At 43.6% G+C, this 14422-nt stretch overlaps 1 protein-coding gene across 1 annotated transcript; it reads right to left on the bottom strand.

The window, feature by feature from the left end:
- Positions 1-300: 300 nt before the first annotated feature.
- Positions 301-12905, bottom strand: cygb2 (cytoglobin 2). Its single transcript, XM_071911604.1, has 3 exons — positions 12709-12905; positions 2142-2373; positions 301-465 (listed from the first exon to the last, which is right to left on the bottom strand). The coding sequence occupies exons 1-3, from the start codon at positions 12903-12905 to the stop codon at positions 301-303; spliced, it is 594 nt and encodes a 197-aa protein (XP_071767705.1).
- Between the last annotated feature and the right edge of the window lie 1517 nt (positions 12906-14422).

Consider the following 14422-nt stretch of genomic DNA (forward strand, 5'->3'; position numbering starts at 1 on the left):
AGGAAAAAGACGTCACAGTACTGGACACACTGTTTGATTGACAGGTGATCTCTGGGAAGAGCAGTGCAGAAACACCACAGCTATGACCACCAAAAAAAAAACATAGAATCTCGCGGATTACCACTTTAAACTTTGTATCCATGTCTATGAAACCATCCTCATAGAACTTAGATTTCCTCATATAACACCGATTCCCCCCCCTCCTCCATTCACAATATATCACACACACATCATTTTCTTTTTTATCATTCTCATAAAGTCCGCTGGAAACTCCTCTGCCCCGCCTCCGCTCTAAACCCTTCACACAGCTGAACTGGAGACCTGGACCCAGCCCGCCTCTGTGTAGGCCCCTGTCACGTGCCAGTACACCGCCCCCATCAGTTTGGACCACACCATCTGCACCTCTGCTGTGAAGCATTCTGGGAAATCTTCAGACAACACCTCCAGCATCACCCCGCTCAGGATCTGGGAGGAGGGAGAGAGTGAGAAGGAAATATGTGATTAATATGGAAGGAGGAGGGAGGTGGTGGGAGATAGAGAGAGAGTGAATAGTGAAAGAGAGAGTGAAAGGGAATATGTGGCTGTTAAGATTATGGTAGGTGGAAGGAAGAAGAGGAGGGGATGAGTATAGAGGAGAGACGGAGTGATAGGAGGTGAAGTTGCATAATTGGGTAAACAAGGGCTAGAAAGGGAGAGAAGGTAAGCGAGGAAGAGAAACCAATATATGTTATGGAAGGAGTGGGAGAGACAGGTGAGAATTGAAAAAGGTAACAGTAAAACAAAAGTAGTGGGCGAACAGGCAATAGAAAGGGCAGAGACAAAATGAAAAAAAGTAGAGAGAAAGAGAGACAACAAAGGTGGGAAGAAGTAAAAAAGGAGTCGCTATGAAGGGAAAGTAAAGAGGGAAAGGTGGATATAAATGAGGTAGACTGCCAGTGCTGTTATATAGCAACAGCATCCTCACAATCTAATGCCACATCATTCAGTAGAAGTTGGACTCAACAACCTTTGAGAATCGGGACATAAACAAAATTCCCCAGTCTTCGCACAATGATGATATATATTGACATATGCTGTGTTGTTGCACCTTCTTGCTCACACAACACCAACACCACCAACCCGACCACCAGCACTAACAGCAAGGCACAAGATTTCACCTTTAGTCACTGTGACAATGCAACAAGACCGGACATCAACACTGGTTGACATGCACCTTAAAGAACAAATCCACCCTAAAACACTTGAAAACAGCTATTGGCGCTTTGGTGGAGTATTTTTCTTATTCCTGCGGATAACTGGCCAAATGTAGACGATGTAACATCACATCAAGATATTTCCAGCACAGCTACAATAGTAGTTTAATACTAGTTTAATAGCAGAAAATGCAGTTATCTAGAACTCTACGCTATCTCTAGTGCTATTGCTATCACTCTCTCCACCTAAACAGCTGAATACAACAAGTTTAGGCCTGTGGGAGTTCCCAAAAAGGAATTCTAGGAAACGTAGGAAAACACTGACTGAAGTAGAACATGATCTGATTATCAATATGCATTCTTGCGTGTTCGTGTATCCTCCATGATGCATTTTATGTAATATCTAACCGCCGAAGTACGATTCCAAAACAAAAGAACGACAGGATGGAGGACTGATAGAAAACCCGGAAGTTTCCTTGCCAACCTCAAAATATTGAGGATGCATCCGATGGTGACTAGACCGACGAGAACCAATTGAAAGCCCCAAGATTCAGTGCGGCATTGGCGAGCAGTGCTGTAGTCTACAGTACAGAGCCGGTTAACAGGTGGGAAAATTAACAGCTGTGTGTCTTAATTAATCACGCACGCGATGTGAAGCACACAGTCCATCTCAGACTGTAAGGAAGCTTCTCTGCGCTTAGCTTGATGAGAAGATCGTTCTCCCCAAGACAACTTGGGACGAACGTTCTCCACAAGGACACGAGTATCGACTTGGCGTTCCTGGATTTGATAATCAGCCAGGATGAGGCAGATTGAGTTGAAGTGGGTAAATTGCAACAATTCATCACAAAATAATTCCTGGAAGGCATTGAACATCACAGATTAATAAAGTAGTGTATCTAGAGTATCTGAAGGTGGATTTCTCCTTTAGGTTCCCATGCGTCTTACCTTGAAGTACATGGGTTCCACCTTGTGTTTGATGGCATGGGCCTTTCCCACCAGGGCCAGCACAGAGGACACCTTCTCCGGGTCGTGGAGGTTTTCCACCACGGTGTTGATGGCGTTCATCACCCTGCGGGCATGGTGCCTAAGCTGGCTGCTTCGCTCCATCTCCTCTGGGTCCTCCATGTCCTGGAACTGGCTGAAGTACTGCTTGGCCGATGGGAAGTTCACAAAGAACCTAAGGAGGTGAATGAATGTTAGATCACTTCAGACCAGAAAAATTCAACATCAATGATGTTTTCTCTAATGCTATGTTGGCATGTAACCCAAAATGTGAGTAGCAGGGAGGGGGATTGGGAGTATCTTGAAACTCTAATGGGTGGGGAGATTTGTCCCAAAACAGGAATTGATCAACAATCCTATCAAACCCCAGCAGATATATTATGGTCATTTTGTACTACGGGGAAGTAAAGATTTTATTTATTGCCCTGTTAAGAACCTGTGTGCAAGAAAGACGAGGAAATCCAGAGAAGAAAGAGCAAAGAAATTAGAATGGGATCAGAGGGAAAATATTGTGGCTGCTTATATTGTGTGAGGAATTTCACAAACGGAGAAGACAAAGTTTTAAAAGCCTGTATGTGAGGGAAGATAGGAGTAGAAAGAGAGGTGCAGGAAGAGGTTCGCTCTCATCATAAGAATAAGAAAGCAATGTTCACATAACACTGATGGCAATAAACCCAATGGGATGACAGCTATGACATCTGATAGGCTTATAACTGAGACAAAACCATTACAAACCTCTAATAAGGCAAGTGAAAATCTTATTGGGAACCATGTATGCTTCACAACATTTGACTACAGCACTCAGGCACTCAGAATCTACCCAAGAAACGAATGGCCCAAGGCTGCAAAGTCACAAAGACACTGTTTTTTTCGTGGCACTCGTTCCAAAGTGTGACCCACAGCCACTCTGCAAAGGATAACCTCAATTCCGGTTATTTTCAACCTGGGCCATATTTTCCTAGTTTTTGCCATCATGGCGATTGATTGTGTTCAAAATTTGGTGCTTTATGTATAGTATCTCTAGTTCGCAAGGAGCGCTGCTTTCTAATACACACCAAGAGGGCCAACACAATCTCCACTAAACCCAAAAAGCGATTAAAACACATCCTTTCAACACAAATAGCTCACGCTAGTTAAAATAACATATCTAACACTGCGATATATTCAAGTTTCAACATTTGCTAGCAAAAATTATTTTTGTCACCGTAGATTAGTCAGTACGGTTACAAAAACACATTGTTATACAGACATTGGTAGAGCTAGGTTCACTTTATATGGAGAGTGAGAGCGCCGGGTCTATGCATTGGCCAAACTTGATACATTCCAAACCTTTTACAAGCTCGCTCAATCTAGTTGTAACTAAAACATTCACCAGCAAAAATATTTTTTGTCAGCATAGATTAACCATTGCGGTTAGAAACATATTGCTACAAACCTTGGTCAAGCTAGGTTCACTTTGTACTAGAGAGAGTCTGGGAAAACTTGATAAATTCCAAGCTTTTACACAAAACACAGGTCTGCTAGTTCAATCTAGTTGTAACTAAAACATTCGCTGGCGAAACAATTTTTTTGTCACACATACTGTAGATGGGCTACCACAGTTGTGAAGCCAAAGCAGTGGGCTAACACCAGCTGACTGACTTGATGTCTTGTGCAGTGGGAAAAATAACTGGCTTCCTTACACAACAAGTTTATTCCAGTCCCAGTGTTCAGTTTGGATTTCACCTCATCTCTTCTGTGGATATATTCGTTTTCTCTGCCCTGCAGGGCAGGCAGGACTAGGCTGTGCACATGTGATTGACAGGTAGGGGCGGGCTGCCAAAACCAAAATGGTTCTAAAATAAATTGCCTACCCTAGCTTCAAGTGTTTACGTTCTGTGAGAAAAATATGCGCCTTTTCCACATCTGCCAAGAATGGAATCCACCATATGCACCATTGGTACAACAAGAGGTGACTGGCAGGAACCGTAACAGTGAAGAAGCGCTGATGAGACGGCTGTAGTTCAGGGTGTTCAGTCCCTTTGAGTGTAATTGGAGGCAGGTGTGCTACTGGGGGAGCATTTCAGAGCACTTCTGGTACAGATTGGTGGGAGTGGGTCATCCTGAAAGATACAACTTCATGCACACTATTGAGGAGTTTAAAAACTACATAATATTGATTAGGAGCAGGGGTGGAAAGAGATTTATCAATAATACTATATTCAAATTCAAAACAACTTTATTAATCCCACTAGGGGCAATTAGTTACGAGCAGCTTGTTGTACATGGAAAAACACAGTAACATCCAACAACATACAAACAAACAATACACCAAGGAGGTAAAATGTGGAATAAAATCTATAAATAATGTTGATAAATAAACTTGGTAAACACAATAAAAGATCAAATTACAAAAAAAAAACAACCTACGGAGCATTTAAAAGTCGGATTGCAGAGGGGATAAACGATTTTGGATGGCGGTTAGTTTTACAAGCAGGTAAAACATAACGACGCCCTGATGGCAACAGAGAAAATTCACTTGCAAGAACATGTCCAGAAGAAGCCAAAATACTTGCTACTTTCCGGAGGATTTGTTGGTTGCAAAAAGAATTCAGGTCTCTTTGTTTCACTCCGATGATCTTAGAACAGATTTTAACAATGCTGTTCAGACTGTTTCTGTCCTTTACTGTGAGGCTGTGAAACCAGCAGATAAAATAAAAACTCAGGAGACTCTCAATAAAAGTTTGATAAAAACGAGAAAGGATGGAGAAGGTGAATTCTCTGTTGCCCCCGCTTCACAATAGCCTCAGTGCTCACATCAAATTTAAGATGGGCATCAAAAATAGTACCCAAATATTTGTATGATGTGACAATTTCCACACTTTCATTATGTATGATGCACTCTTTGGCTGCATCTCTGTTACGTCTAAAATCAATAATCAGTTCCTTGGTTTTAGGTACATTTAAGTCCAAGAAGTTGTTATCACACCAAGAAATAAAATCAGTGAGAGCATTCCCGTGGTCTGATTCTGAACCTTGGAGAAGGGACAGCAACGCAGTGTCGTCAGAAAATTTGACCAAATAGCTGCCCTCCTGAGTGCTCCTGCATCCGTCAGTGTACATAATAAAGAGTAAGGGCGAAAGGACGCACCCTTGTGGCGAGCCTGTGGACATAGCTACAGAGTCTGAGAAACGGCCATTTACAGAGACCCTCTGCTCTCTGTCAGTCAAGAAGTCCAAGACCCATAATACAAGCTGGTGAGGCAAATTAAAATCACATAGCAACCTTTCTATTAAAAGATGCGGCTGCATCGTGTTGAATGCCGATGAAAAGTCCGCAAACAAAAGCCTGGCATGGGCTTGTGGTTATGTAGGTTTATGTAGGTTATTAAATATTAAAAGCTTTGCATCCTCCACACCTCTCCTTGCCTGGTAAGCAAATTGCAGTGGATCAAGTTTTCCATCCACAGTTGACAGAACAAGGTTTGTAACAATTTTCTCAAAGTTTTTCATTATTAATGATGTTAGGGCGACTGGTCTAAAATCATTAAGGTGCCTAGGATTGGTGATCTTTGGGACAGGTATCACAGTAGATTTCTAGATAGCAGGGATTTGGTTACAATCAAGTGACATCTGGAAGATATGGTGAAGGACACTGCTAAGCTGGTCAGCACAGTATCGCAGTGTACGCCCACAAATGTGATCTGGACCAGGGGCCTTCCTGATGTTTACACGTTTCAAAAGATCTCTAACACATTCCTGCATGATGACAATATATAGCTGGATGGATGGCTTTTTTGGGTAATGTTAACTAAGCTATTATCCTGGATAAATTGGAGCATTTCATGTTAGTTAACTTAAAGTGGCATTTAGTCATTTATGACCTTCATTGACCTCCACTGGCGATCAGTAGGATCAGCTCCTTGGTGCAGCCCCCCACCCCTCTAACTCCTCCCGTCCTCCTGAGTTACGGTGGCCTGTAATTGACAAAAACAGTACAATCACCTTTTCACAAACAAGCCAGCTAGCTAATTAGAGCACAGAGATCCAACAGAATCATCTAGTGAAGAGGTAATACATTATGATGCAAATTACGGTAATAACCACACTGCTTTGTCATGTATCAAATATGTATTACCCCAAAAGGGCCAACTTAAAAAGCAGAGTAAGACTAAGCCAGGTGCAATTGTCCATTGTCTGTACTGGAATCAGTCTCGCAGTTGTCCCTTTGATGGTGTAGTTGTGGAGAAGTAACAAAGAAGCAGATACCTAGTCACTGCCTAGCATTTATTTCCCCAGAGCAGTTCAAAGCTCCACTACATGCGTAACAGACTTCTAACGTGGAAGACGATGACGGATATCTCTGACGTCTCTGGACCCTGCTTGAACTCCAACCAGTGTTTACACTGGGAGTTATTTTAGGGGCATGTAGTAAATCCCTTTCTCCAACCACCATGGTAGATGTAAGCAGAGTGAAACAGAGAGAAAATGTGAATCGTCTTGTGGGATACTAGGAATGAACGTTTGTTTTGATTCAGGGTTTTGGTAATGTACGTCAGAGCCGACCACAAGCCCGTAGCACCTCTTGGAGAGCGGTGTGTGTTTGTAAGCCAAGGCAATAAGAAAGTTTCCATAAGCTTAGCTACAGGGCTTTTCAGAGATTGCCAAGGGAGAAATGGATGGCATTTTAGGCGTTTTCATCTTTTCATTGACAACAATGCAAAGCTCTATTGTTAACAAAAGACATACAGACACAAACACCGACAGAAAAAACAGAAAGACACGCGCACATGCACACGCATACAAGTATTCACCTCATCTCTTCAGTCCTGACCCACTTCGGCTCTTGTCAGTACGTGCTCTTTCCCTGGAGAGCATGCAGCTGACTGGATATGCTAGTCCAGTTATTTCCCAGTTTGAGTTTGGCCCTGGGCAGCGCTGCTACACTGCATCCACATCCCCCAGATCCTATGACATGCTAGGCTAACAGAGGCCCTACCTAGCCTGTAGTGCTCCTAGCTTGGCTCTCCCAGCTGTCACTATACACTCTCTTCCTTAGCAAATAATAAACCCGCTAGTAGCTGTTGCCCTGGGTAGATAAACATGAAAGTTAACTGCAGCACTTTGAGAAAAGAACAGGATGTTTTTCCTCACTGATGTTTTCTTTTAAAGAAATGTTCTTCTCTTTGTGGTTGTCCTTTTGTGCTGAAATGACAATTGTTTAATCCCCTTTGGCCAAGTTGGTTGACAGTACATTAAGAAAAAATGTGCTACAGGCGTACCACCAGCCAGGCACTTTTTCTTATCTGGTGTTTAAATATCCAACAGTCTCTACCAGGGTATGACAGGAGCTCTTGGGAAAGGGGTTCCCATGACACTCAAAATTAAGATTTGAATTGTTTACCAACTGTAAGAAAGTATTTTCACTGATAACAAAGACAGCAATGCATTATAGGTCTACGCTAACTTTTTGGTAGTTTGACCCATTGGTCACCTGACCCAATATGTGACAAGAGGGTTGGTACCAAAATCATCTCTGTGTCTCTGGTAGATAGTTGCTAACCGCACATGCACATGCTAACACTTTAGCATACAGTATGTTAAGTAACATAATTGTACGAGATTAGCATTATCCAAAGTGTGAAGATAAACCCTTTAGTAAGTTAGTATTGTCTTTTTATTCTATGGCCTGTGGATTCATAACTCCTTAAAACAAAATCTCAATCTTCATCATTAGTGTAGTCCATTACAAATCAACAGTGCAAAAAAACTTAAGCTGTCTGGCTAACTTCACTCACTTCCTTTATAAACAAAACAAGTTATGCTTAAAGACTTGCTGGAAGAAAGATCTTCTGCCATTGAAAGTACATTCTTTTTGTCAAATCTGACCAATCCCCAAACCAAGCCTGACAGGTTTAGACAGTGTTATTACAATTATCTAACCATCCAACGTTAGAGCTGCAACAAGTTTTCATTTTCTCACTTTTAGGATAAACAAGTAGTCATTGGGTAGTTGCCAATGATTACTTAACATACTGAATGCTAAAGCTTTAGCATGTTCACTGGATAGAGCTATCTACCAGAGACACAGATGATTTTGGTGCCAATCCTTGGTTGGATTGGTCTCGGGACAGAAAGAGTAGTCTATTGTAATTTTAGATTGATCTGTTGTAGACCTATCAACTGAAAGACATGCACAGTGTTTCTCCTGCAATGATGGGGTGGGTGGCATGCAGTGTATTTTTGTTGTGGTGAGATAGGTATACCTGCGGGAAAAGACTGGAAGCCACAGTGCAGGCTGCTTGATAACTTAATATGATTTAGAAATGTAATACTCTATCTATGCAGAGGCATGCCACGAAACATTTTGTCCCTTTGCGAGAAGAGTATCAGCGTTTAGGATCTTGGAGAGCATTGAACACGTTCTTGCACCTGTCTCTGCATTTAAATGAACTCATCAAAGCAGCGCCATTAGTGGGTCTTGTTAATCACGCTTTGATTAGACTTTAAGGGGTTTATAATTCTTTGGAGCACCAAGAACAACCTTGAGCCACGCACTCTGCTCTTGAAGGATGCCTTTTTCATTAGGCAGCTGCTGTGACTCCATATCAATGACTTGGGCATAGACAAACTGTAGAACTACCAAGGGTATTTTTTACCCTGCTCATTCCATAGTCCTGATTTCAGTACTGTCAAATGAATGAACTGTATACTTTGAAGTATCATCTTCTGGAAATGTATTGGCCTCCACAAAAATGTGCTTTAATCCTACCATCAGCACCGTCCCCAATGCTGTTACAATCAAAGAATTCAGACTTTGATTGCTTTTCCAAAGCTGCCATATGCACTGTGCTGCCGGGCCTGGGGTGCTCTCCCTCTTTGGTGCAATTGCATTTGTACGCATTGGTGAGATCAACCGAGGCTGTTGTCACTGTCTATTCTCCCCATGCATCCAAGCAGATGGACAGACATGCAAATGCTAATCTGTGTTCACATGGGTAATGTAATGCACTGAACTTAAGAATCAGAACTCAGCCATGCAAGACTTTGACCTAGTGTCAGCCTTAGGTTAGGTTAGGTAACTTAGAAACTGCCAGCCAGTTGTTGATAATTCTACCTCCTGTGCATCCCAGTATGTAGAGTAGTTGTGTATCGTAGTAGGTCTTGCACTACTTGTTGGTACTTCATGTGAGTTCTGCTGTCTCTTAGCCATGTGTGTCAGTATGTACTGTGAAACTCTAACTTGTCAATATGTACCTATGCCTGTGTCACCAAGACAAATTCCTAGACGTTGTATGTGCTTGGCAGTTTTGACATAATTGATTTTGGTGTTCGTTATGACCGACCAAGCTTGGACACGCAAGGAGAATTTCATCTTTTCATCAAGGGAGGAAGAACGAAAGAGAGAGAGAGAGAGAGAGAGAGAGAGAGAGAGTGAGAGAGAGAAAGTACAAGAGATGTGTAAGAAATTGAAAGGAGTGACAGAGGAGAGGACGGATCGCGAGGCAAGGAGAGAGATATTTAAGTGCCAAAGCTTGTTGCTGTCATCCACAGATAAGAGCACAAGACAGACAGACACACACACACACACACATATACACACACACACATACGCACATAACAGAATGCTCTCTGCCCCTTACACTCTCTCCCTTAGGGATTCTCGTCACCCCAAACCGAAAATCAGTTTGTCTCACTCACATCAGCCGCCTTGGCTACGACACACTGTCCATTTTAACGAGCCCTTTAGGGCATTCCTAGTGTAACACTGAGACAGTTTAGCTGGGGACAGTCAAACGAATCTGTCTCTCTCCTCTGAGGTATAAAAGACATGAAAAGGAGCAAGAAGAACACAGTCAAGCAGTGTAACATCCAATCGGTCTGCAACAATTGGCAGCAAGGCTTCACAGAGAATCTTTCTCTGTCCCAAGAAGATTAGACCTTTGGTAAAATTGTTTGATTTTATGTTTTTCGGATATATTTTGATAACTAAAGGAGAGAGTGGCCATGGAGGATGCCTTTAAGGGCTGTTAAATCATATAAAAACAAGGTGCTTGCGTGTTCTGCAAGTGAATTCAACTACTATGAGGCATAAATTGTCTCCTGTAGATGAATTTCACTCAGGATACATGAAAATGTATGAGGCATAAATTCACCATCTCTGACTCTTTGGGTGTCTTCTCAAAGTGTGAAAGTAGTAGAAAGGAGAAGTGGACTATGGAATATTTCTACAGCTACATTTCTACATCTTAATGAGAGAGGAATGCAATGTTCCTTCCTTCTCTACACTTGTCACAGCTCGGTTTTTGGTGAGAGACTGAGCGAATGGGTGCAGAACATGGTGTGTGTGTGTGTGTGTATGTGTGTGTGTGCATGTATGCGTGCGTGTGTGTGTGGTATATGCAGATTGCACCCTCCATAATTACTGGGGTCCCTACATAAGTGCCAATATCGTTTGCTGACCCAGCCTGATGCTAAGATACATGGATGACTCTATAGAAGAATAGAGATCACATCATGAGCTTCTCTCTCTCTTTCTCTCTCTCTCTCTATATATATATGTATGTGTATATATATATATATATATATATATATATATATGTATATCTGAGTGTGTGTGCGTGTTTGTGTGTGTATGTATGTATGTGTGTGTGTGTGTGTGTGTGTGCTAGCCTAATTAATGTATATGTGTCCTGTGTCCACAGAACAAAATCTCTAAAAACTTGCTAAAAAACATAGAAAAAATGGAGCATATCACTGACACTGCTATTGACCTTATGGCAGCCATTTTGAATTTACATCTATTATGGTTAGCCTAGACAGTTACAGTGGGCCAAATATATTACCTTAAAATGTGAGCCTACTGTATATCCCTCCAAATTCTTGAGATCCTAGATTCTATTATGTTTTCGGTGGGGAACCTGTATCATTTGTATGATCCATGCATATCTTGTGGATATTAGCAACAATTGTACTTATGAATATGCTCTAATGGTTATGACTACCCAGTTGCAAAACCAACTTGCAAACACAAACATAACGCATCCTGGCTATAGCCTAGGGGACTGGCAAAGCAAACTTCAACATCAGCACAGCAACAAATGGCATACACTGTATACCTCTCACTGAGATGGACTAGGCTACATCAGTGCATGAATTTATTCATTTCATGCCAGATTTCAGCAGCTCCATTTCACATCAAAAAAGGTTATCACGTGACAGACAACAGTTACAAAATACATATATTATTGGTACCTCTGCCACATACATCACCTGCAGCAAATGTAACTCAATATGGCACAACCTTGTCCTTCAAGCCCCCAGGACTAAGCTCCACACCACCAGGGACTGTGCTTTCTGGGCTGCTTTAAAGCAGTTCTAAAAACCTTTCTTTACAGAAGCGCATTTTCTGTGAACTACTAAATATCCTGCCTCTTTTTTGCTTTGCATTTCATTTTCCTTTCCTGTTGTGATTTACCTGCTTTTAGTGGTCTTTTTCCCTGTAGCACTTTAGGATTCGCTTTTAATCAAGGCGTCAATTGAGCAATGAATGATGACTGACAAGATATTATTATTTGGTCAGATTATCAGGTTATCAGATATAGCTCACTGGACTCTCAGCTTAGAAGGAACATTTGTCCTGAACTAGTGAATTGATGTGAATTCTTTTAGATGTGGCTTTCAAATACATTTTAGATTTTTGCTCTCCATTGTAATAATAATAACTACATATTTGGACTCGTTTAGGCTCAAGGAATGGTGAGTGCCTGACACCCCTGCTGATTTTAATGGGGAAGTGCCTTGTATAAGGTCTTTCTCAATATGCATTCTTGTCCGTTCTTGTATCCGTGTTTGATGTCTTTTAATATCTAACAGCTGAAGTACGATTCTAAAACAAAAGAATGTCGAGGATGGATAAAGAGAAAGATCACGGACGTTTACTTGTCAACCACGAAATATCGAGGATGCTGACTAGGCCCGTCCCATTTGCCTCTTTTATGCGGTCTCGCACCCCTGTCCCCTTGTAGTCACGCTGAGCCCTTCAGTCAACGTCAGAATACGTAAAACCATAGTCCGCGAGAACTACGTCCGCAAGTTGTAGTCCGCACATTTGGATTCAGCAGAAGACTAAGCCCTTGCAGACTTCAGAGATGTTTTTCGGGGGGGGCACGTAAGTGTTTGGGTCATCAAGGGTTGAGTGGGTATTAAAGGGGCAAGCGGGACAGTACTGTGGCCGACGAGAACAATTGCCCCAAGATTCCCAAGAAAGAAAACCCCAAGATTCAATGCGAGAAGAATGCGTCACATCCAAACAGCTCTACAGTCTGTAGTACTGAGATGGTACAATTGATGGTACAATGTCCAGCACACAGCCCATCTCAAACTGTACAGATGCTTTCACTGATCTTGTGATCTTGAGAAGTTCGTACACACCAAGACAACTTTAGGAACAAGGAGGCACAAGGACACAAGTATCGACATGGAACCCTTGGCTTTGATAATCAAGATTCCACACTACCCTAGGACTCACCTTATGAGCACGGACACGCCCACGTCCTCGCAGTTCTCGTAGACGCGCCCCCACGTGTCCTGGATGATCTCCCTCTCGGCGTCGGACAGCGGCTCGGCGCGCTCCGGCCTGTCCTCGCGCTCCATCTCTCCCCCTCGCACTCCCAGCAGCGGCGGCGGCGGCGGCGAGGGCGGCGGCGGAGACTCCCTGCGAGACATCCTCCTGCGGCGCAGCAGCTCGGAGGCTCCCAGCAGGGCCCGGGGGAGGTAGGGAGCGAGGGAGGGGGGGAGGGAGACGGAGAGCTGAGACCCCACGGCGGGAGCTGGGAGAGGAAGAGTCGGGACGAGAAGAGGGGCAGAGAGGAGGAGGAGAAGGAGAGGAGAGGAGGCAGCCGGCGCCTACAGCCCCCCCCCACCCCCAAAACAAGAAGAAAAAAAAAGAACCCCCCAAAACCCCCACCACCACCCACCACCCACCAAGCTACTGCTACCCTCTCTCTCTCTGTCTTTCTCTCTCACTCCTCCAAACTCTCTCTCACACTCTCTCTCTCTCTCTCCTGCTCCTCTGCTCAGTTTATCCTCCCTCCACCTAAAAACTTGTTTCTTCACTCCACTGCACTCTCTCCTCCATCCCTTCTCCTTTCTCCCTCTTTTCTCTCCTCTCTTCTTCTTCCCTCTCTCTCTCTCTCTCTCTCCCCCGGCGAGGGAGATGCTTGTCGTTGGTGCTGCTGTTTTCTCCCGTCACTTCTACGCTCTCTCTCTCTCTCTCCCCTCTCCGATTCTCTCGCTCCGGTGAAGGAGATGAGGCGTTTGAGGATGTGGTGTGCGTTGTGAGGACCTGATGGAATGAGAGAGGGGTGGGGAGAAAAAGAGAGAGAGAGAGAGGGGGGTGGAGAAATAGAGAGAGAGAGAGAAGGGTAGGGAGAGAGAGAGAAAGAGAGAGAGAGAGCATCAAGGGTCTCTGGCGGCACCCCCACACACACATACACACACACACACACACTAATTGTCTCTCTGAAGCATGCACATGTGGGAGAACACATAGCCAGTCAGTATCTCTCTCTCTCTCTCTCTCTCTCTCTCTCTCTCTCTCTCTCAGAGACACATACTGTAGCTGCTTGTATTGAAGGGATGCAGGTGGCATGGTCATAGGGCACAAGCAGAGAAATTAGAGGTGGTAGTGTTCATTCGCTGTGCTTTTGTGAGTGTGTGTGTGTGTGTGTGTGTGTGTGTGTGTGTATGTGTGAAGGGTGCCTGCTCTGTCTCAGGAGAGAAGCAGCATACAGTGAGACAGAAAAGACAATAAGAAGGTTCTGCTTCTCCACAAACTCTCTCTGGGCATTGTGGCAGACAGCTTGTCAGGTAAAGAAGATGGAGAGAGAGAGAGAGAGAGAGAGGGGGGGGGGGGGGATGTTGGCAGGGGGGTAAGGAAAAGGTAAAGTCACTCTATTGTGAATGCACAGGGAGCTAAGTGACGAAAATGTTTCTTCCCCCCCCCCCCCTTAAGTCCTAAATTTCATCACTCAGACAATGAAATCATCAGTGTCCAATAACGTCTTCAGAAGCGAATCGAAGCAAATGTCAAGAGAGCGCTTCAATCCTATACCTCCCCCGAAAAACACAAGGCGACCGAAGACGGCGCCCCAAGGAGGTCAAACATTTATCTCCATCCAATCTGGCACGGAGGTATTGAAAACGCCACATTTGACATTCCTCGTCTCGCGCTCGCATAAAGC

Source organism: Centroberyx gerrardi, chromosome 3, assembly GCF_048128805.1.
Source record: "Centroberyx gerrardi isolate f3 chromosome 3, fCenGer3.hap1.cur.20231027, whole genome shotgun sequence".
In the NCBI taxonomy this organism is placed as follows: domain Eukaryota; kingdom Metazoa; phylum Chordata; class Actinopteri; order Beryciformes; family Berycidae; genus Centroberyx; species Centroberyx gerrardi.